The 23038-nt window shown below is 36.4% G+C and overlaps 1 protein-coding gene and 1 long non-coding RNA gene across 2 annotated transcripts in view; one reads left to right on the top strand and one right to left on the bottom strand.

The window, feature by feature from the left end:
* On the top strand, nt 1-8564 carry LOC144428095 (uncharacterized). The gene is made up of 4 exons (XR_013478082.1): nt 1-117; nt 688-820; nt 2658-2740; nt 8459-8564. It is a non-coding gene; the product is annotated as an uncharacterized LOC144428095 (long non-coding RNA).
* LOC144428078 (solute carrier family 22 member 15-like) overlaps nt 8437-23038 on the bottom strand; it is a 25905-nt gene continuing 11303 nt past the window's right edge. Inside the window, exons 4-12 of the mRNA XM_078116753.1 lie at nt 18546-18624; nt 14815-14900; nt 11095-11291; nt 10787-10890; nt 10477-10548; nt 10242-10406; nt 9962-10091; nt 9557-9660; nt 8437-9026 (exon numbers count right to left, since the gene is read on the bottom strand). Coding sequence (XP_077972879.1) covers nt 8986-9026; nt 9557-9660; nt 9962-10091; nt 10242-10406; nt 10477-10543 — 507 coding nt within the window. The 5' untranslated portion in view covers nt 10544-10548; nt 10787-10890; nt 11095-11291; nt 14815-14900; nt 18546-18624 and the 3' untranslated portion in view covers nt 8437-8985. The remainder of the gene's footprint in view (nt 9027-9556; nt 9661-9961; nt 10092-10241; nt 10407-10476; nt 10549-10786; nt 10891-11094; nt 11292-14814; nt 14901-18545; nt 18625-23038) is intronic.

Consider the following 23038-nt stretch of genomic DNA (forward strand, 5'->3'; position numbering starts at 1 on the left):
ATACAGGCAACGTCCGCACATTTACCCACATTACTTGAAAATTATGGAGGATAAAAATCAACTCAAATAGCTTCAGAGAAGAGGAGATTGGCAGAAATCAAAGGGTTAACAGGTGATGTAAGTTTAGCTTTCTGCTTAGATTGTTTTGTTAATTTTGTAACAGTATTTCATTTCATTTAGAATAACTGAATATTTGAACACATGCTCAAAACATCTGTTCGTGGAACAGCTATCGCTGTGCTTGGTTTATTCTATGCTATATTGCTTCCATGACTACCTTGCCTGATGCGAGTAGCTCAGATTATCTATTAACCATTCTCGGTTTTTTAGCAGTGTTTCTTAACATGGGTTCGATCCAACCTCATGGGTTCTGTAGGGCTGTTTAATTGGGTCGACGAAGATGCTGGTTTGAAACATTTGTATTTCATGGACTTCTTTCTATTCTACCTATATCAAAGTTATACCTTTATCTCAGGTATCGCTGCTCGATAACCAGCATGAAATTCCTTTTTTGTGTTTTTTTCTAGTTTTGTTTGTATTAATTATATGTTCATTTTGGTGAAAAATGAACTTCTGACTGGCTGACTGATGGAGTATTTGTGTTACAATGTTTTGTAAACATACCTACAGTTTTCTGCAGATATTGCAACTTATAAAATAGCTTAACTATTTGCTGTTATTCAACAGTAATGCAACGACGTCATACTGTATCAATTGAAGACTTTTGCATCCTTTCGAGCTTTCTACAAAATTAACTTTAACCGTTCAATCCAAGAAGCAGTTGACGCGTGGATTGTTCACCTGGAACCAAACTAGTCTGGTAAATTTTTTGATAATGTACACAGTTGTATTGACGGCGACGGTTCACATATGCTTCGGCTATTCGCGTCCTTGACGGGGTAGCAAATGACATGTCGACGGCCCAGGTACGATGGTGAGTAATTACGTAGTTGCAATGAGTAAATGTGGCAAAGATTCAAGAATTCAGTAGCCGCAAAATATCCGATTTTAAGTCATACTTTCAAGCATCCACAAAAACGTAGTTGCTTCTGCAATTGTTTACATTCTTTAAATGTACATGTCCAATGACGTAAAAAGAATTAATTTTCACTAGAATTAAGTTCATGTTTCAATTGTCTCGAACTTGGACAGTTTGCCTTTTGGTGTAAATTTTATAACATGTGTCGCGCTTGTTCGGGTAAGCATTATTCAGTGATCCATGGCCTGAGGATCTTTACAAGAAGATCAAATGCTAACAACCATCGCAATGTCTCTACTCGTAAAACAGCGTTGTCAATGCAAATGTTTCAGACGTGGTGTCCAATTTCAGCCTTTGCCAGTTGTACTAAAAGGTCTGTGGGCTTTTCTGAATACTTTATCGCTGTGCTAGACTTTGCTATTCAAATCTCAATTATATATACATCATCAATCGAAACGAAGACTTGGTCTAATAAAAATAAATCGTACCTGTGTTAGCATTGACACTTTATGTAACAAAGGCTTTTCACAAATAGCAGAGTTAGTAAAATTGTAGGTGGAATCTGGTTATGAAGAATATTGGCATTAAACAACGTGTTTGCGATGGAGTCACGCATACAACATTCAGCTAGAATGTTTAAAAGAGATCAATATATGCCTCGCCTCGCTTGCAGGATATTCCGTTGGCCGATATTGAAGCGAATCAAGCTATGATTTTAATCGCGGCATAAAATCCCATAGCGCACCCTTCGCAACATGAACCAATACGAATTGAAATTCCTCATGGTTGAACTTGATCGGAAATTTGCGTACAAGTATTGACAATAAGACAATTTCAAATTTCATGCATTGTGGTTTATGTGACCATTATAGTCACGTCGTTCAATTTACCGTGTAGCGAGTCGTTTAATAATAGACGAGAATATTTTCCACGAACAGTAAAATTAAATTATTTTACCGTCCTGATGAATTTGGTTTTATGGAGATGAATGGAAATTGCGAAAAGTCACAAAACGAACACGCAGTTCGAATAAGATTCCAAAGTCTTACAAAACAACTTAAAACAAACAACGATTAAATAAATAATCGCGTCAAGGTGCTTTTTCAATTGCAGAAAAGACCGACAGCTATAAACGTCAATATCAAAGCCATGCTTCATATATTCGATTTTTGGAAGATTATATTAATTCTGCAATTTTTAACTGTTCAAATAATGATTCTTCTTGGAAACAGCCATGTGCGTATAAATCACTGCTCCGTTCTTTCATCGCACAGTAGTTTTCGAATTTGTCAAACAGAATAAATAAATTGAAAAAAAAAACTGACATCGATATTCAACAGAGCGCAAGACTTACTATACGCGTGATTGAAAGAAACGACATTTGGATGTCACGCCATAATACGAAACATAGTTTAGCCATATATATATAAAATACGGTACTAAAATTTAAACCTTAAAAAATGTTTGCTCATGGACTCATTGCTTATGAACGCGGCCCGCGGGTTGGGCAGCCCTAAACTTATCTGTTTTTTATTCTACTTCGTTTTCTTTTAGACATATATTCTTTATGCGGTCATAATTTTGCCATTTTTAGCGTCTTTAACCACCTTCAACTGCTAAGATATAAATTTTGCATGATGATTACAACAAAACCTATGAATTGTGTTCTTTTATTCAGATAACAAGCGATTCAGGCCAAGAACGCTCATTTGGAAATATTTCTTAAATATGTGTTGTCGGTGTCGGTGGATAATAAAATATGTGAGTTTAACTGTCTTTGACTTGTCAAATACTGGCACTATGATCTTCAAACCTCCCTTTCATACTAGCCCATTCATCAAAAATTGAACAAATGTAAAGGTTGTGCATGTGGGATAAGTAGTTTGAAGTAAGGTTTCCCACTACGGTTACGAGCTAACTAAAGTCGTATCCTGTCCTTTGGTATCCAAATTATTGTCTTCAATTTATGCACCAACAAGAAACTTTGAAAGAAACTTTGTTATCAGCCTGAAACACATCTGATGTTGACATCAGTGTTAACAGTCTTAGTACTTCAGTATTGGTGTTAATAATAAATTGACTCTTTTTGACAAGGACTCAAAGAACAGCCGCGAGTATGCTAGGTTACAAAATAAGACAATGATAAATATAACATTGCATATATTAGAGCAATCCTCAAAACCTATTCGGGTAATATATGAATAAACCTAACAATATTCTAAGTATCAAATTCCCACCTGATAATTATTTTGCAACGTATGGCATGAGTCAAACACGAAATAGGAAAACCCATCATTAATAAAACATACATTTGCACAGCAGACTCCCTGATCCGCATTGTGCGATGTGCATCTACCTCGTGGCAACTTCAAATTTTCTAGCGAGGGGGGGGGGGGGGTGAGTCATTTATTCGCCACAGTAAAAGGAGGGACGTTGACTAACTTTACAGTGCTTAGATTAAAGGCCGGTTCCATAAAATGGGCAATAAAACATTTCGTACATACCGGCCCCGGAAATTATATGAAATGTGTTGATGAAATGGATAACAGAGGAAAATATTAAAAAAAAAATGTTTACTCAACTTCCAAAAACAATTGGAGTTAAAAATACGGAAACAAAACCTATGAAGATAACGAAATTGTCAATTTGTATGTGTGGTGTGGATGCTATATATGCAGTGTGTATTTTGTACGTAAATGTACTCAACAAGGTTCAAGTAGGCCAGGGGTGGGCAACCTTTTTCGGCTCGCGTGCCAAAATCGGCTAAATTTAACAACAAAATTCTTCCGCGTGCCGACCAAAATTAAAAACAATGCTTTGCTACTTCCAAAGCAAAAATACATAATAATAAACCTTTCAAACATGTAGGGCTACAGACGGATTCACTATTCGGATATATTATCAGTCCGACAAATAGATTTGATTACTTTTCTTATTCTATCTCAGTGAGACTTCTGCTGCTGCATTACCGCTGATAGAGATTTTACATTGGGTTTATATTTTGTAACTTTCAAAGAAATATACGAACTATACTGGTTTCAACGTCCAGGCTACTCCTGTTACGAGACGACTTATTAAAATTCCAACCATAACTGAGAACAAAGATTCACAAGCATATGCAGATGATGTAGAGCAGTGGTCGGAAAACTTTATGAACTTGCGGGCCGCAATATTTCCGCTTTCGAACAAGCGCTAGATTGAATTTCAAATTGTGGCGCATTCACACCTTCTATTATTGCGTTAAAAGCCTGCTACTATGAGATGTGTATGTGCCGTTTCTTAATATATATAAATTATTCAACAACATATTGTTTTTATTTACTTGTTATTAATGTGAAGGATGATGTTTTTTTGCCACTTGCCCCCACGGTACGTCTTCCAAAGAAGACCTGACAAGCGAGTACGAAGTTTATTCCAAGTGTAATGCATTTCAGATAAAGCTGTTCGCAGCAATATGTGCTTCCGGACGTGCCCATTACTTGTTTTGCACTGTCGCATAGATCAACTGTGGCGCAGTCCTGGGTCTCGGCTCGAATTTTTTGTCGAAGCACATTGGAATGTTCAGTCCTCGTCGCGAGCTATCCTGCGTTTTCCAAACATTTTTGAATTTTAATGATCACAATTAACTCGAACGACATGCAACTGACGCTACATATTTCAAAACAAGCGTCATACAGCAGAACTTGTTACCTCATAAATCCGCGTACATACAATAATAAATTTGGGATCAATTTTTGTTTCATTTAATAAATGTCGGGTTGTTCGAGGGCCGCAACAAATTAGCTCGCGGGCCGCATTTGGCCCTCAGTTTACCGACCCCTGTTGTAGAATAGTGCATTGCAAAGTTTTTAAGTTTCAAAAAAATTCTCGGGAATGGCATCCCAATCATGTAATAGTTCGTTTTCTGCACTACTCTCTTGTATTTCCTTCCCTAATAGCTTATATTTCTTTCGAAATCAAGTTATAACAGTAAGTTAGCAAGTAACTCTAACCAACATGAGCTGCACCACTTCATAAATCAATCAGAAATATATATTACGTAACAATGTAGCCAAACGTTGTGTTAATTCCGACAAAATTCGTCGAGAGCTCAGTTGCTACGCCATGATATATATATTTCTTTGAAGCCATGAAAAGACAAAAAGAACTTAAATAAATAACATATTGTTAACAAACGATAATGAATAAACGAACACCGAGTTTTATCAGATAATTCAGTCTCGAAACTTTTTATCTGAAATATGACGATCTCGTGCCAAGTTTGGCACGCGTGCCAAAGGTTGCCCACCCCTGAAGTAGGCAGAACTCCAATCTCCAATTTAAGTCATACGTTCAAGCTTCCACAAAAACGTAGTTGCTTCTGCAATGGTTTACATTTTTCAAGTTTTTTTGTCCAATGACGTAAAAAAAGAAGATTTTCACTAGAATCAAGTTTATGTTTCAATTGTTTCGAACTTGGTCAGTTTGCTTTTTGGTGTAGATTTCCTAACATGTGTCGCGCTTGTTCGGGTAAGCAGCATTCAGTGATCCATGGCCTGAGGATCTTTACAAGAAGATCAAATGCTAACAATCATCGCAATGCCTCTACTCATACAACACAGCGTTGCCAATGCAAATGTTTCAGACGTGGTGTCCAGTTTCAGCTTTTGCCAGTTGTAGTGAAGGATCCATTGGGCTTTTCTGAATAAGTTATCGCTGTTGTAGACTCTGCTAGTCAAATCTCAATTATATATGCATCATGAATCGAAACGAAAACTTGGTCTAATAAATATAAACCATACCCGTGTTAGCACTGACACTTTATGAAACAAAGGCGTTTCGCAAGATACAGAAGTAGTAATATTATCGGTGAAATCTGGTTACGACGAATATTGGCGTTGAACAACGTGTTTGTGATCGAGTCACGCATACCACATTCAGCTAGAATGCTGAAAAAAGATCAATACATGCATTACTTACACGATATTCCGTTGGCCAATATTGAAGCGAATCAAGCTGTGATTTTAATCGCGTCGGATAATTCCATAGCGCACTTCCAGCATTTTGCGTGGAGTGGGTCGACAACATAAACCAATAGGAATTGAAACTCGTCTTGGTTGGACTTGGTCGAAAATTTGCGTACAAGTTTTGACAATAAGACAATTTTGATGCATTGTGGTTTACGCGACCATTTAACCATGCTACAAGAACAAATCGGGAAAAGCTGGTCCAGTGAATCTGTAGGCACGGCGTACGATTTGTCGCTCAGTGAGTCGTCTAAAGATGGACGAGAATATATTTTCACGAACAGTAAAATTAAATTATTTTACCGTCCTGATGAATTTGATTTTATGGGGAGGAATGAGAATCACGAAAACTAAAACGAACACGCAGCTCGTATAAAAAGTCTTACGAAACAGCCTAAAAAAACAACGATTTTATAAAAAATCGCATCGTAGTGATTTTTTGGAAAGACCGACAGCTATAAACGTCAATATGATAGTCATGCTTCATATACTCGATTTTTCGAAAATGATATTAATTCTGCAATTTTTAAATGTTAAAATAATTGTTTTTGTTGAAAACAGCCATGTGCGTATAAATTATTGTTCCGTTCTTTCGGAGATGTTGATTCATCATAGGTGGCGAATTTTTGTTGCCTAACGGGAGATACGTACGACAGCGGAAATAAATTTCCTAGTAGTGCAATATCGATATGGACTTTTAAGTTGATTTACCTACTTTGAATGGGTTTCGAATTCTAAATCAGATTCCACGTGAGGTATACGTTCATCGTGTCGCCACAAGTATTGATTTAGATATTGAGAGACTTGAGCTTGAACTGTGGGAGGGGAAAGGGATTGCTTCATACTTGAACACCAGGGGGTCACAGGTTTTGTTACAAATAGAAAAGCCCTACTGTTGTAAGTTCAATATCTGATGCTTGATATGACGAATTCAACAATAAGAGACTGAAGTCTTGATCAAAGTGGAGAAATTCTATAATTTTTCGAAATATTTCAATTCGTCGTCAATTCAAAGATGTTGAATGTAAATATTCCCTGTACAAATTTGGAATATTCTGTCAAATATAATTGAAGCATTCCAAGAAAGTTGCCAGAATCGTTCTACTTAAAGCTGATTCCGCGCAAAATCCAACTGATTACTGCACTAGATGAATGGATATTCTTAAGTTTTTGTAGAATTCTGACAGATGGCTAGTTGGACCAGATTTTTTGCGATTGACTGAGCGAAGCAAACCGAAGCTATTTGCAATTAGTTTTGGAAAAAAGGACAAAAGAATATAGACAAAAACTTTGATGACTCGATGTTGAGTTGCGGAAAAAGAACCGAACCTTGGAAGGAAAAATTCTGACACTAGTTTTGGACCCTACTCGACCCGCGTCAGGATTCTACCTCATTGATGGATGACTTCCTGTGAATATTCATGGTCGTGGCTTTGTCGTCAGTCCGCGTGGTTATAAGTTTCAGTTTCGTTTGAGTTGGGGAAAATATTCGAATATCCTATCGAATATTAGAATGACAGTTTACTGTTCTAATATCTGTTAACACAACACGTGGCCTGGACACGGCACGTCGTTTGTACGTCGCCGAATTAAACGCTTGGACAGCACATCGTACGAGACACGAGAATCAGCATACACTTCTGGCTAACGGACAATGGCGTCAGAATTGAGTGTTATATTTGCGGTATGATATTTTTATTTATTTCCAGTGGATATGATATTATTTCAATTCCTCGATGAGCATAATGTCGCCCTAATGTTGCATGATTTTTAATTATTCAGTTGGTCGTTTTGTAAAATTGGAAACATTAATACAAGTTCTTAATGAAGTAACATTGAGTCAATCTTATCAGAAATTTTCACCGATCCGCAGTGACGACATTTCATGAGGTATATTTAATGCAAAAACATGGATGTGACAGGAAAATACAACGAATCCCGAGGCCAGTAGCAAAGATATTGTTTACTTTTTCATTTTAAAGTGACGATAAGGAAGATCAAAGCCGACGCGAAATATAATAATCAAAATAAAGTTAATTTGGAGACAGGGATTTCAAATTAATTTCTATAATTTCCCTGGCCTTTCGTCGACAATAATCGCACAGTAGTTTTCGAATTTGTCAAACAGAACGCGCAGTTCCGCAATAAATTAAAACAAATTAAACATCGATATCTACCAGATCGCAAGACTTGATACACGCGTGATTAAAAGAACCGACATTTTTATGTGGATGGCCGGAACAATCACGCCATAGATCACGAAACATACTTCAGCCTATCTAAAATATGGTACTAAAATTTAAACATTATCTGTTTTGTTATGCTACTTCGTTTTCTTCTAGATATATATTCTATATGCGGGTATAATTTTGCCGATTTGGCGTCTTTATCCACCTTTAACTGCTAAGACAGAGGTTTTGTATGATGTCATAATGAATATAACAAAACATATGAATTGTGGACCTTTATTCAGAAAACAAGCGATTCAGGCCAAGAACGCTCATTTACAAACATTCCTGAAAATGTGGAGCATAAGAAATTGACTTAAAACTCAAATACCTTTGGAGAGAAGAAAACCAGAAATCAAAAGGTTAGTGGGAGATGTGAGTTTAGCTTTCTGTGTAGATGGTTTTGTAAATTTCGGAAGGGTGATAATTGAAGCAATAGGTATTTTTCATTTCATTTTGAATACTTGAACACATGCTCATTCTCCTGGCTTTGACGTTAGGATATTCTTAAAATGCAATATATTTTTCAAATGTTCTCGGCTTTTCAAAAGAAAAGAAAAAGTTTACATTCGTAGCTAAATATTAATGGTTGAAGATCTTCGACAACGCACCCCCAATAAACAAGTCTTGTCACGAACAAAACGATTTGTTTCTGAACCAGTTACTAGTGTTTGATATTAGAGAGCAAGGGGTTCCAGCATATTATCTGTGCCGTAAAGTGCTATGTCCCAATGAAATTCAACTAAAAATCTGTGTAGTTTGTTCAAAACAGTCAACACGATGGAACTGGGAATGAAGTCAGGATCATGGCATCTGCCGAAAACAATGAACATAAACTAAATATTTTATACGGCAAGACAACCCAATTTTTTTCTGTATTATAATATCACAACTTTCAGCATTTGAAATCAATCAGAACGATATAGATTAAAAACATACAAAATTCAACAGTATATACATACCTAATGTTTTGACTCTACAAGTAACACAATCAAACGAAATATGCCTTGGAGTAAATAAAATCCAAGTTTTATGAATAAAATATTGAAGCAGTAGTTACTGCGCTAAGTTGACTGTAATACTGCCCTACATTATATTTGTATTAGACTTGAGAACATCAATTCTTACAAGAATTTGTAAACTCACAAATTGTCATTTCCAACAGATACATAGCGAGTACTACCAACAATACAGAACCTGTAAACACTGATTCACAGACAGCAATTACACATGTGATTTACTTTTTGTTTTTCGTAAGCAAATATCTTTGAGTGATATTCAAATTTGCGGGCATCCAAAATATTTGTTCATAATCACATATATATATATATAATATAAAATACCTGTGTGGGGCGATCCATTCCACCTTGATAGTTTTTGCATCACTTCTTCTGCGCTGTCTGGTTTACCGCGAGACAACAGCCAACGCGGCGACACTGGGACAATGCTGAAAGGTGTTAAGCTAAATTTCTGCATCAATTTCATGTAATATGCACTTAAACTTTACTAATGTATGGACTAGCAGTATTGAAAATATTGGCATTTCGACAGAACTAGCACGGGATATATAAATATTTCACAATGCTATATCCAATTCACCATCGTTAAATAATACAAAAAATTAAACATCCTCGATATGAAAGCTTGAGATCCATTCGCTTTCCCTCGGACTTTGCCATATTTTATCAATATTGAGAAAATGCGATTTATATCTTCAAATATATTTACTAACGTATTTTTTCACTTACTATAAAAAAACAAATCCAAGAATTCCAGGTATCGTTGTAATAAAATACATTTGTCTCCAACTAGGATAAAGATAGGCAACCCATAGAAACGCTAACATATTTGCGGTGAATCCTATTGTACCGAGAGCACCTGAAAATAGATTCATTCAGTCCTATAGCTGTTGTCGAGCTTATTGGTTTTCGCAATTATTATTTATTCATTTTGGATTAAAATCATATGAAAGTCATATAAGCAATTCCTGTTGTACCAGTAAATGGAATTGGAGTCATTTGTACTCACCGTTCAGGACCCAAAGCTTCGATCCCGTAGTTTCTTGTATAAGTATAGTTGTCACAACACTTAAACCGCCAACAAGGAAGCCTGATATAGCTCTACATACTGCAAATTGTTGCCAATTTTGACAAAATCCAGTGATAACTTGAAATATCAGAACTAATATGTATCCTGAAAATATATTTCAAATGCTCTTTTTAATTACTTTAAAATCGCAGAAAAGGCAAATAAATTTTCTCACCTATAACCGAAATTTTCTTTCTTCCATAGCGATCGGATAATTGTCCAAAAACGATAGTCCCAGGCATAAAACCTACGTAAAAAATTGATTGTAGGAAGCCTGGTATCCAACTGCGATCTTTAGTTAAATCCCACTAAAGTATTTTTGCAATAAAGAAAGCATAACGACTAACTATAGTGATTTCGAATATTAGTTGAAAATCAAATTTTACATAACATGATCCCAAAATACGTGAATTACTAAATCAATGTATATAAAAAAAAACGGGAAATCCCTAGATTGTTCACTTAATAAAATGAAACTACGTTACCTGGGACACAATGGTTTCTGCGCCCTGAGCGTGTGGATTGTCATCAAAGGCTGTCGACGGCGCAGCAGAAAACACCAATAAAATCACATCAGGGGTTTCGACAACTAAATAATAAAAAATATTTATACTATGTCAGATTTTTGTTTAAAATATTCATTACTATGCGATTTTGTATTGTTTAGTATATATACGATTCTATATTTTTGCCAATACTTGCTACTGATTATGCAATGCTTTGTTAGATTTAAGTTATTGAAGTCTCAATTGAAAATCCTACAGCTATTCGCAAATTACTATATTTTTCTTACCGAAAAACGGAAAGCCAACGAAGAGAGAAAAATATACGCTCGACTGGAGACCGACCCCACTTCATTATTAAGAGTCTCATCAATATTATTCATCAAATATATATATTAGTATTTATAGTATCAATTTTATCCCTCTTAACTGCCTTTATGTCTGCATATACATGGCAAGGTTTCAGCACCAGAGTTTGAAATTGGACCTGAAGGTAAATGAAAATAACATTTATAGTATAGTGCAATTTTGTACTTCTGCATACTATTTCAACATATCTATAATGATATTTTTGCTATCTTAGCTGGTATGAAAATACTTTTCAACTTCAGTTGCTAATACCTCCACGAATACTCTATCAATTTATCTGATCATTACAATGACAGTGAAACGTTAAGATTTTTGTTGGTCGCCTTTTAGAACATTCAATATTTTGGAGATTTAAAATATTTACATAATTTCTCAGTTGCTATCTCGTCTAGATTCGGTTCTTATAACGCCAACAAATTCTTTTGATTAATTTTCTGTAATAAGCCGCTGGCGATATGACGACCCAATAACTTTGTACGTGGTATTACTATACGGGGAATTTAAATATATTTTGAAGCGAACGCACGTAATCTGTCGATAATTCGGTTAATGTATGGCTGTTTGCATATTATGCCGAACATAGAATTATTATTATCACAGAAGTGGAGCGTTGCTTGTTAACCAATGCAACTTTTTGTTGACATTGTGCATGTAGTTTCCGGTCTTGTCGATTGATTAAATCTGCTGACTTAAAGTCACATCTAGATATAACTTTCTGACACGGTCGCTTTAGCTATTTCTAACAAAATTAGAACAGACAGATTGAACGAGTTGAGAAGGCGGATAATTACACGATTAAATAAATACACGAAGCAAAGCTGTTGACCGGTTGTGAAACTCGATCCTGAAATATCGTTGCCTTCGACTCCAACACGTATTCTAGAAAATCACGCATAATTGCACTAAATAGTAGGCTACGGTTGAAATGACGTAAAGTCGGGAGGTAGACGACGGCGATTCAGAACAACCAAAGTAGCAATTCTTGCAAGGTATATGGATCGGTTGTCGTAAATAAAATGAGAAGTATAGAAAAAATTCTGAATGTAGTTGGATCTGTTTACAAAAGAGCTTATTGTATTTTATCGTTGTTGGGTTTTCTATTTTTGGTAAGTTAATTTCATATATGTGTATTGGTCGGAAAAACATTAAGACAGGGTTTCAAGTTTGATGAAAAAGAAAAATGACTCTGTATGTATGCATAGCAATGTCATTTTATATATCAAATAGGTGATATTTCACTGGCACAGCACAAGCAACAGGGGCAAATTGTAACTACTAACGATTAAGTTTAACAAACTAAAATTCAACGATAGTTTTAAAATATTTTTTAAGCTAGCGAAGCTTCCAGATCTTAACCTATATCAAATGCCAGACTGTTGGGTTGGACTTAAGGATAAAGACGCATCAAGTGAACACACTCCTGTGTAATCATAGTGTAATTAATTATATCGTTTATATTCATTTGTAAATAACCGATAAACCGCTTGGTCTTGCCGAAAAGGGTGTGGGTGGAATTGGAAGGTACCCGGTTGATGAAATACATCCCGAACCTTGAGTACACGGAAAAAAATATTGCAATATTGACATTTGTTCAGCAGGCAAAATATATAGTTACGAACACTAGAGCAGCAGCGTACAAATCCCGCCCACATCGCTTCATCGAACTGTCGAGCCCGCCGCAAACTGATTTTAAGTGGGGTTTTGTTCAAGTATTACCTGCTTTAGAGCGTGTTGTTATGATGGTCTTCGCATTGGCAAATAGCTTACAGCCTTATTACCGATTTAAAGCAAGCTATTTACAATGCAAGATCTTTTCATGGTTACATTCCTGGATATACTTCAAACCCAAAATGGCTTAGTTTCCAAGTTGATCCGGGATATCATGGAACTTCGAAACCGCAGTTTTTCCACGTTGCTGATTTGTTTGAAGCGGTTGTTACTCCAAGTTATGTTACCCACGGAGAAGAGCTGAATTTTACATGGAATATAAATTTTGCCTTTAGATGTAGGAAGAAGTAATTTACTTGTGAGTAACACAGGCTGCGCATTTTAACGGGGTGAGCATGGCCAAACACAACAGCAATAAAATAAATCTCCACCTAACCACTAAAATTTGTATATATAAAAAGTTTTCAATGAACAATAACTTGTTCAGGACTAATATGAAGAGGTATGCGTAATACCATAAAGTGGATTTCGTTATTTACTATAATTGCATATTTAATTCTCACGCTATCTGACCAACGTTCTTATAAGAAGATTGTTGTTTGTTTATAATCGGCTTCGAAATAGCATTGTGTCTTTATTGTCTATACAGCGATTCTCATAGTGTTACAAAAATTAAATTTAGTTATTTCTGTTGCAGTGCTCTACACTTTGAATTAGAGATCTACCGATGTCAATGAAAAGGCACTGACACCGATATTTGAAATTGTCGACATCAGCGATATTCTAATAACACGTAATTTACATCAATGTAAATACAATTTTGTTGAGTGGTCGAAACGGGACAAAATATTTGTCTGCGAATAGTATTTACAGTGAACATTATTTCTTCCAAAGCAGCGCTTATCCCAAAATATGTAATATGCATTTTATCTTTGTAGGCATGCAAAGATGATTAGCACTCACATTAGGCAAATTATAGCAGACATTTCGTTGTGCACAAGCGCACCACGCAATGAACATCTATGGGCAATCACCCAACCACTATACTAACTGCAATGAATTGAATGAGGCAGTAAATGACGCATGCATGTTCCACGTCCACCCACTATAATAACTCATAGTTCAAAGCATACTGGATGAGATCAGAGAGCTGCATATATCGGTTCATTTTTAAGCCGATACCGATACATTTTTACGTCGGACTCTACTGTATATCATTATTCGTTATTTTCCTTTGTGTGTGTGATCGCCGATTATCGTCAAGCAACAGTGGATTGCGTCTGTCTTACTGCATTTGTTATTAGCTGTTTCGAGTATAAGTTCAATAATTATCTTGCTCTTGAAATTATATTGAACGATTGCGGCAGATCCAATCCACAGTCGCTTCCATGACCTTTTTCACAAAATTTGGGCGGCAAATCAGAATTCCATTTCCTGAATCCCATTAGAAAATTTCGCCATGTAAGCAGTGCCATACAAATGCAAGTTTCGGAATCCTGGCACGAAAAAGTAGCGTTGCAAGTGAGGCTCATTTAGTTGTCAGTGAGACTTAGTTTTGGCGTTTATATGAGGATTCGAAAGGTGCGTGTTCTCTATGATTGGTCACTTTGTAATGTTAGAATTTGTTAGCTCCTTTAATTCAATTAATATAGTGACTGTATTATTCAATATTTTTTATTGTGATTTTTCTCTGCATTCGCTCGCATGCATTGTCCTACCTTCAGCGCTACCAAATCGCACACTTGTCATTAAAACCAGACTGACTAGAATCCGATTCGGCAAAGGTATTTTCATGGTAAATATGTGAAATGCGTGTAAACATGTAATTGCACTATTGGGTCATCCGAAGAAAGATTCGATGACCCAATAAATATTGACTATTCTAACAGATAGGCTATCTATTGTGTGCGCATCCAAATCATAAATATAAGTCACACAATTGATAAGATAAAAATCATAAAAGCTCCACTTACCCAGTCAGCTTACATGTGTAATGATCTAATCTAACAGAGTGGAGCTAGATCAATGCCGCAAGACACCCAAACACACTCTTTGGCTACTGAAATAAAAGTAATTTTCATATTTATTCCGGGAGAGAGGAACGGGAATAAGATGGCTTAATCATATGGCAAAAAAACACAGCCTCTTGTCCGGTTACAAGTCCAGGTCAGGTATGGAAATAGTCAGTTATTTGTTTTTGGATGCATGGACATTCCGCTGTCCAGACTGACATAACGACATAGTCTACTAAACCTGGTGAACCTAGTAAATATTTTTAAGTTTCCACAAAATCAAATGCTAAATCACTCACCAAATAAAGTGTAAAAGCATATTTTTATGAAACCACACAATACATTATTTCGAGAAGTGAGTATTCGTGATAGTAGATTATTCAGTTCTGGCCATCCCTACCAATAACACTTTTTAATACCAACGACTTGCTTAGACAGAGATGTGACATGCCATGCAGCATATTGTTGGATAAACATAACTAAGGTTACAAAATAACTATAACAGAGCAGAAAAGCCTGAAAAGATGATTTAAGAGCCCTGCTTTTGCATCTACATTTGCTAAAAAGCCTTCATGACATTGAAAAATACAGACCCTGAACTACTCATTTTTAGTATAAATATTCAAAAACAAAATTTTTATTTTGCTTTGCAGGCTTGCAGCACAAACTCGACAAAATATTCATACACAGGGTTGGTTTTATGCTTTCCCTTTCTTTAAATCTTAATACTTCTAACAGAAAACTGCTGTTACAGCCTGTAACCAATTTGAATCACGAGATCCAGAGTTTCGAGGATAAAGAGCCACAGATCTACGGTGTTTAAATGACTGTCGATAAATTTGTTTGTAACTTTGCAATTCATTGTATTTCTGAGGGGTAATGATAATGTATGAGGTACTGTAAGGGGTCGACAGCAGTGGCGCAACCAGCGGGGGGGTTACGGGGGTCGTGTCCCCCCCGTTTGAATTTAGTTTTTTTTTATTATTGTTCTATGTTAAAACAACGTCGTTCCACGGTCATAACAATCCGGTGAAAACTACTTTTTTCCAGTGCTTTATCACCTCGACGTAATTTAACACCGCCCGACTTCAATCATACCTTTTTGCTGATAGTTACGTAATAATCGCTAACCCCGCGTATATGTTTGTATTCGAAAATGAGATATGTTATCTCAAAAAAGTAGAAATCGCGCGCTGTCGATGCGAATTGAAAGCGACAATAGCATAATGCTATCTCTCTCTCTCTCTTGTGACGAATACTCTCGTGCTTCATCATCTTGACGCAATGTAACGCCGCCCGTCTTCATGTTATAATAATGCAGTAGAAACTCTGAAAATCTGGATACGAAAATTATTTTCGGAAAAATATTGCTTCGATTAACATAAGATTTTCTACATATGAAAGGCCGAAAACCGAAAACGCCGTACACATCCTACCGCCCCCGTCCACACTCTGATTTTAAAACATTCCACAATTATTTCATTTTTTATCGCAATCGAAAGCAGCCATGTGTGGCACGGCAATAACTAACAGTCGTCGTGAAAGGTTTTCAATAAACTCTGACTTGAAATGCTTATAAGACGTCGAGGACGTTTTTGGTTGAAAATTTTTTACATTTGTTATCGTATATTTCAATTTAGTCAAATTTTTTAATTTCTTGCAATCTATAAAATAGCTTCTAAATATTATTTGGTTTCTATCGGAGATTTTATCGTTATCCCGAGTCCTGACGTCGTTGATAACAATATCGTTAATTTAAGTTGGAGGTATTGGTTTATAATCAAAAAATTATAACACATAACATGAAAAATTTAAATCAACGCTGACTCAAAAAGTAAAACACGTTTTTCCATCTTCATTCTCCATTATTGGCGGACGGAAATTTGGGAATCGGGTTTAACTAATTTGATTATGATGACGATGGTAAACAAAAGTACACAAACATACCATACCGTTCTTAGTTTTTAGTCGTTATTTCTCTGTCCTTTCTTCTTTCTATGTGCATATTAAGACCAAAAAACGTGTTTTATTATTGAATTCTGCGCTGATTTGAATATTTCATGTCGGCTGTTATGTATTTTTGTTTGTAAATGAATACCGCTAACTTTAACTGAACTGATGTTGTTATCAATGCCGGATGCCGACGAAATCCGCGATAGATATTAAATACTATTTAAGAGCTATTTTATACGCGCTAAATTAGAAGAAATGAAAAAATTTGCTGTTATGTTCGGTCACTATCGAAACTGAGGATGAAAACAACTAATTAAGACACAATTTGCCGAGGACGCCTAAACCATCTCGACTAAGTTAAAATACCCGATAAGAAAATATTTTAAATCAAAAACGTCCTCGAAGTCTTATAAGTTCTTCAAGTCGGCGTTTATCGAAATTCTTTCATTTCAGCTGTAATATATTGCCGAACCACACATGGACGACGACGCCTAGGATATGTGCGCCATATTTGGGATTATTATAAACACGAAAAAACAGTATTTGAAGTTTGCGATATTTGAATTTAAATTCGATTTGGACATCCCTGCATTAAATTAGTCAGTTTTTAGTTGTGTTTCCAAAAATTAGTTGTAAATCAATTATTTTAATTGTCATTATGTCTTCCGGTGAGCTTCAGTTTAGTTTAGAATTTTTCCGGGGTTAGGGTCGGGAAAAGGTCCATTCGCAAGAAGTGCATTTTGTTTTTAGTCTTGACGAATTCACCCAACGAGCAAGGTGCGGCACGAGGGGAACACTGGAATTTATTCAAGCCGTGTTTCACTATCCACGAGGCGCAAAGCGAGGAAAACGTTGAAAATAATTAACAGCTTTTCGTTAGCAATTCGCTGGAATGTAATGAACGGCGTTTTGCTACCCACGAGGTGCAAGACATAGCGAAGCGCCGTTAATGAACGAGTGCAAGGTAAGCGAAAGGCTGGGATTTAATCGATGGCGTTTTCCTTTTAACCATTAGCAATTTATCGTGGTCAGCGGGGCGACACCTAGTGGCGTTGCGACTTACGTCGTGGTTGCACTATGTAAATTCCGGTCGGACCCCCCCGTTGAAAACGGCCTGGTTGCGCCACTGGTCGACAGTATAAAAAAGTTCGAGAAGCGCTGTTATAGAAGACTATTATTTCAAGGAATCCTTGACAACCTGGAGAAACCTTATTTTTATACAGTTTCACGAACTTATACGATAGTTTTAAAAATGCTTCTCACTACTGTCACTCCAAGAGATTATTCATTTTTGGGCATTGCCTTTGAATACTTGAAGCTTACCCTTTATTAAGAACTTTTATATATAGTTTTTTTTTTAATTATTTGCACCGAACTATATATGAACACGAATGTCATATTATTAACTGTCATTAATTATTACTGCTGTCTTAATTAGCAATAGGTAACTTACTTACAAAGAAGCTCAGTATGCTAGGATCAGCAATCACCAAAAAATTATTTTATGATTTTCAAAATCAAGGATTTAGACAAGGATAGCTTTTTTGTGACGATAGATCTATCACATGGTTACCATTATTAAGTTGTATTTTTTTCCCAACCAAATAAACATCTTGAATACTAAACTGCCTTAGCATATATATGTACAATTTCTGGATGACCTGAATTATATTTCTAATTTTCTACAGCTAGAGATATTTTAGACTTTAGGGAAAGTAGAATATAAAAGTTCTACTTACATCAAAGTGTAGATGCAAACTAAGAATGATATACGCTCCAAATAAATTGCCCACAATATTTTCATCATGAAATGAATGTCTGTATAAAAAATAAAACGACAAGTGTTAAATTTGAGAACCAGTGAAGTGAATATTGATAAAAAAAGCTACCGCATTGAAAAAATAGAATCCGCAAATAAATTGATTTTAAGATTATGGAGATGAGTAATCGTCAACTACTTTTAAACGCAGAGGTTTTCAATCGGGGTTTGCAGTGATCTAGGGTTCCGCAAGTGCCCATTAAAAACCGAGAGTTTATTTTATTGTATGTATTATAACTAATGGGTCTGTCACTAATATTGAACTTGCTGCATTAAAGATCATATTGTTTTGTCAGTATTAGGTTTCAAGTCATAAGACACCCATTAATATATATATATCATAATATACAATATATTATTGATTGCATTTTGCAAACTTGTTCTAGCTCAACTTGGCGATTGCACTATAAAAATTCTACTTTGCGAATCAGAGTTTTGGTTCATCATATTTTCATTTCAAATTCCAGATTTTTCAGGTTGTTGAAAATTGAAGTGGGAAATTTCTACAGAAAAAAGTTGACTAAACAATCTTTAGTAGGCTCGTATTAACTCAAATTTTTATTGCCCGGATTCTATATGCAGTGCACAACCTAATATCATATATCCTAAATATGAGTGCAATAACAAAATAATATAAATAAATAATAATAACATAATCTCATTCTACGTAATACCAAGTTCACTTGTTATCTCATAGTCTAATTATGGATCCCAGTCTTTCTATTCTTGCAAATTTGACAAATTTGAGATGTATTATCGCTGTTGGGTCACCCAAACCTATTTTTGTTTGATGTTAGCCCAAGGGTCTAAGCCAGTGGTTCTCAAACTTTTTGAGCGCGCCACCGTTTGAAAATTTTTACAAACTTCGCGCTCTCCTCCCTTTTGCATTGAAAAAATGCTTTTGTGATGAGCATGTTGCTTTATATTAAGATGGCGCTGTAAGAGTGTTGGTCTCATAGCGTTATTGCTCTGATTGTTTGGGCATAAAACTTATAGAGTACGACTTCGCCATTCACAGTCGTATGTATATTTTATCGACACAATCGCAGATCTGGTTGATCACAAATAATAACGAAACCATTTTAAATATGTATATCGATCATGAATTGACAGAAAAACCATTAAATAATATTATCTGTTGAAAAAGTCGGCTCTTTTAACAAGTTGCGTAATCTCGACAACTGACTCAAGAGCGTGTGAAGAATATGTATTTTTGATTTACCAATATACTTTATATTATTTTCTTTGTACTAAATTAAATATTCTTTCCGTGACTTTATACCAGATCTTTTTAACGACGATAACGAATTCGCATGAGCGCAATACATATCAAAACTTAATATAATTGGGCGGTTGATCTCGCATTATTATGTCCGCGGATTGGAGTGGTATTTTAGATCGGTAATGAGTTTATTTTGTCATGAGTCGCCGCAAAGGCGAGTTACCTTGAACACAAATGTAGTAAAATAGAGATTAATAGATTGAAAATTTGGGGGCAGAAAAATTTATTATTAGAAAAAGCCGGCATTTTGAACAAACGCGATCGTTTCAGAAGAAGTTGCATGAAAATTTTCGATGCCATCTTGTGTCCTCTCGCGCCCCCCCTGATAGCATCTATTTCTGTTGGGTCTAGACCAAACTTATTTTTTTTGATCCTAGCCCAAGGGTCTAAGCAAAAACTTACTGCTGTTAGGTCTAGCCCAGACTTATTTTTGTTTGATCCTAGCCCAAGGGTCTAAGCCAAAACTTATTTCTGTTGGGTCTAGCCCAAACTTACTTTTGTTTGATCCTAGCCCAAGGGTCTAAGCCAAAACTTATTGCTGTTGGGTCTAGCCCAAACATATTTTTGACTGATCCTAGCCCAAGGGTCCAAGCCAAAATTTATTTATTTCGGGTCTAGCCCAAACTTATTTTTGTTTGATCCTAGCCCAAGGGTCTAAGCCAAAACTTATTGCTGTTGGGTCTAGCCCAAACCTATTTTTGTTTGATCCTAGCCCAAGGGTCTAAGCCAAAACTTATTTCTGTTGGGTCTAGCCCAAACTTATTGCTGTTGGGTCTAGCCCAAACTTATTTTTGTTTGATCCTAGCCCAAGGGTCTAAGCCAAAACTTATTGCTGTTGGGTCTAGCCCAAACTTATTTTTGTTTGATCCTAGCCCAAGGGTCTAAGCCAAAACTTATTGCTGTTGGGTCTAGCCCAAACTTATTTTTGTTTGATCCTAGCCCAAGGGTCTAAGCCAAAACTTATTGCTGTTGGGTCTAGCCCAAACTTATTTTTGTTTGATCCTAGCCCAAGGGTCTAAGCCAAAACTCATTTCTGTTGGGTCTAGCCAAGACCTATTTTTGTTTGATCCTAGCCCAAGGGTCTAAGCCAAAACTTATTTCTGTTGGGTCTAGCCCAAACTTATTTTGTTTGATCCTAGCCCAAGGGTCTAAGCCAAAACTTATTTCTGTTGGGTCTAGCCCAAACTTATTTTGTTTGATCCTAGCCCAAGGGTCTAAGCCAAAACTTATTGCTGTTGGGTCTAGCCCAAACTTATTTTTGTTTGATCCAAGCCCAAGGGTCTAAGCCAAAACTTATTTCTGTTGGGTCTAGCCCAAACTTATTTTTGTTTGATCCTAGCCCAAGGGTCTAAGCCAAAACCTATTGCTGTTGGGTCTAGCCCAAACTTATTTTTGTTTGATCCTAGCCCAAGGGTCTAAGCCAAAACTTATTGCTGTTGGGTCTAGCCCAAACTTATTTTTGTTTGATCCTAGCCCAAGGGTCTAAGCCAAAACTTATTGCTGTTGGGTCTAGCCCAAACTTATTTTTGTTTGATCCTAGCCCAAGGGTCTAAGCCAAAACTTATTTCTGTTGGGTCTAGCCAAGACCTATTTTTGTTTGATCCCAGCCCAAGGGTCTAAGCCAAAACTTATTTCTGTTGGGTCTAGCCCAAACTTATTTTGTTTGATCCTAGCCCAAGGGTCTAAGCCAAAACTTATTTCTGTTGGGTCTAGCCCAAACTTATTTTGTTTGATCCTAGCCCAAGGGTCTAAGCCAAAACTTATTGCTGTTGGATCTAGCCCAAACTTATTTTGTTTGATCCTAGCCCAAGGGTCTAAGCCAAAACTTATTGCTGTTGGGTCTAGCCCAAACTTATTTTTGTTTGATCCTAGCCCAAGGGTCTAAGCCAAAACTTATTTCTGTTGGGTCTAGCCCAAACTTTTTTGTTTGATCCTAGCCCAAGGGTCTAAGCCAAAACTTATTGCTGTTGGGTCTAGCCCAAACTTACTTTTGTTCGATCCTAGCCCAACTTATTTATGTTGATCCTAGCCCAAGGGTCTAAGCCAAAACTTATTGCTGTTGGGTCTAGCCCAAACTTAATTTTGTTTGATCCTAGCCCAAGGGTCTAAGCCAAAACTTATTGCTGTTGGGTCTAGCCCAAACTTATTTTTGTTTGATCCTAGCCCAAGGGACTAAGCCAAAACTTTTTGCAGTTGGGTCTAGCCCAAACATATTTTTGTCTGATCCTAGCCCAAGGGTCTAAGCCAAAATTTATTTATTTCGGGTCTAGCCCAAACTTATTTTTGTTTGATCCTAGCCCAAGGGTCTAAGCCAAAACTTATTGCTGTAGGATCTAGCCCAAACTTATTTTTGTTTGATCCTAGCCCAAGGGTCTAAGCCAAAACTTATTGCTGTTGGATCTAGCCCAAACTTATTTTTGTTTGATCCTAGCCCAAGGGTCTAAGCCAAAACTTATTGCTGTTGGATCTAGCCCAAACTTATTTTTGTTTGATCCTAGCCCAAGGGTCTAAGCCAAAACTTATTGCTGTTGGATCTAGCCCAAACTTATTTTGTTTGATCCTAGCCCAAGGGTCTAAGCCAAAACTTATTGCTGTTGGGTCCAGCCCAAACTTATTTTTGTTTGATCCTAGCCCAAGGGTCTAAGCCAAAACTTATTGCTGTTGGATCTATCCCAAACTTATTTTTGTTTGATCCTAGCCCAAGGGTCTAAGCCAAACTTATTGCTGTTGGGTCTAGCCCAAACTTACTTTTGTTCGATCCTAGCCCAACTTATTTATGTTGATCCTAGCCCAAGGGTCTAAGCCAAAACTTATTGCTGTTGGGTCTAGCCCAAACTTATTTTTGTTTGATCCTAGCCCAAGGGTCTAAGCCAAAACTTATTGCTGTTGGGTCTAGCCCAAACTTATTTTTGTTTGATCCTAGCCCAAGGGTCTAAGCCAAAACTTATTGCTGTTGGGTCTAGCCCAAACATATTTTTGTCTGATCCTAGCCCAAGGGTCTAAGCCAAAATTTATTTATTTCGGGTCTAGCCCAAACTTATTTTTGTTTGATCCTAGCCCAAGGGTCTAAGCCAAAACTTATTGCTGTTGGATCTAGCCCAAACTTATTTTTGTTTGATCCTAGCCCAAGG

This window comes from Styela clava, chromosome 10 (genome assembly GCF_964204865.1).
Source record: "Styela clava chromosome 10, kaStyClav1.hap1.2, whole genome shotgun sequence".
Taxonomy (NCBI): Eukaryota; Metazoa; Chordata; class Ascidiacea; order Stolidobranchia; family Styelidae; genus Styela; species Styela clava.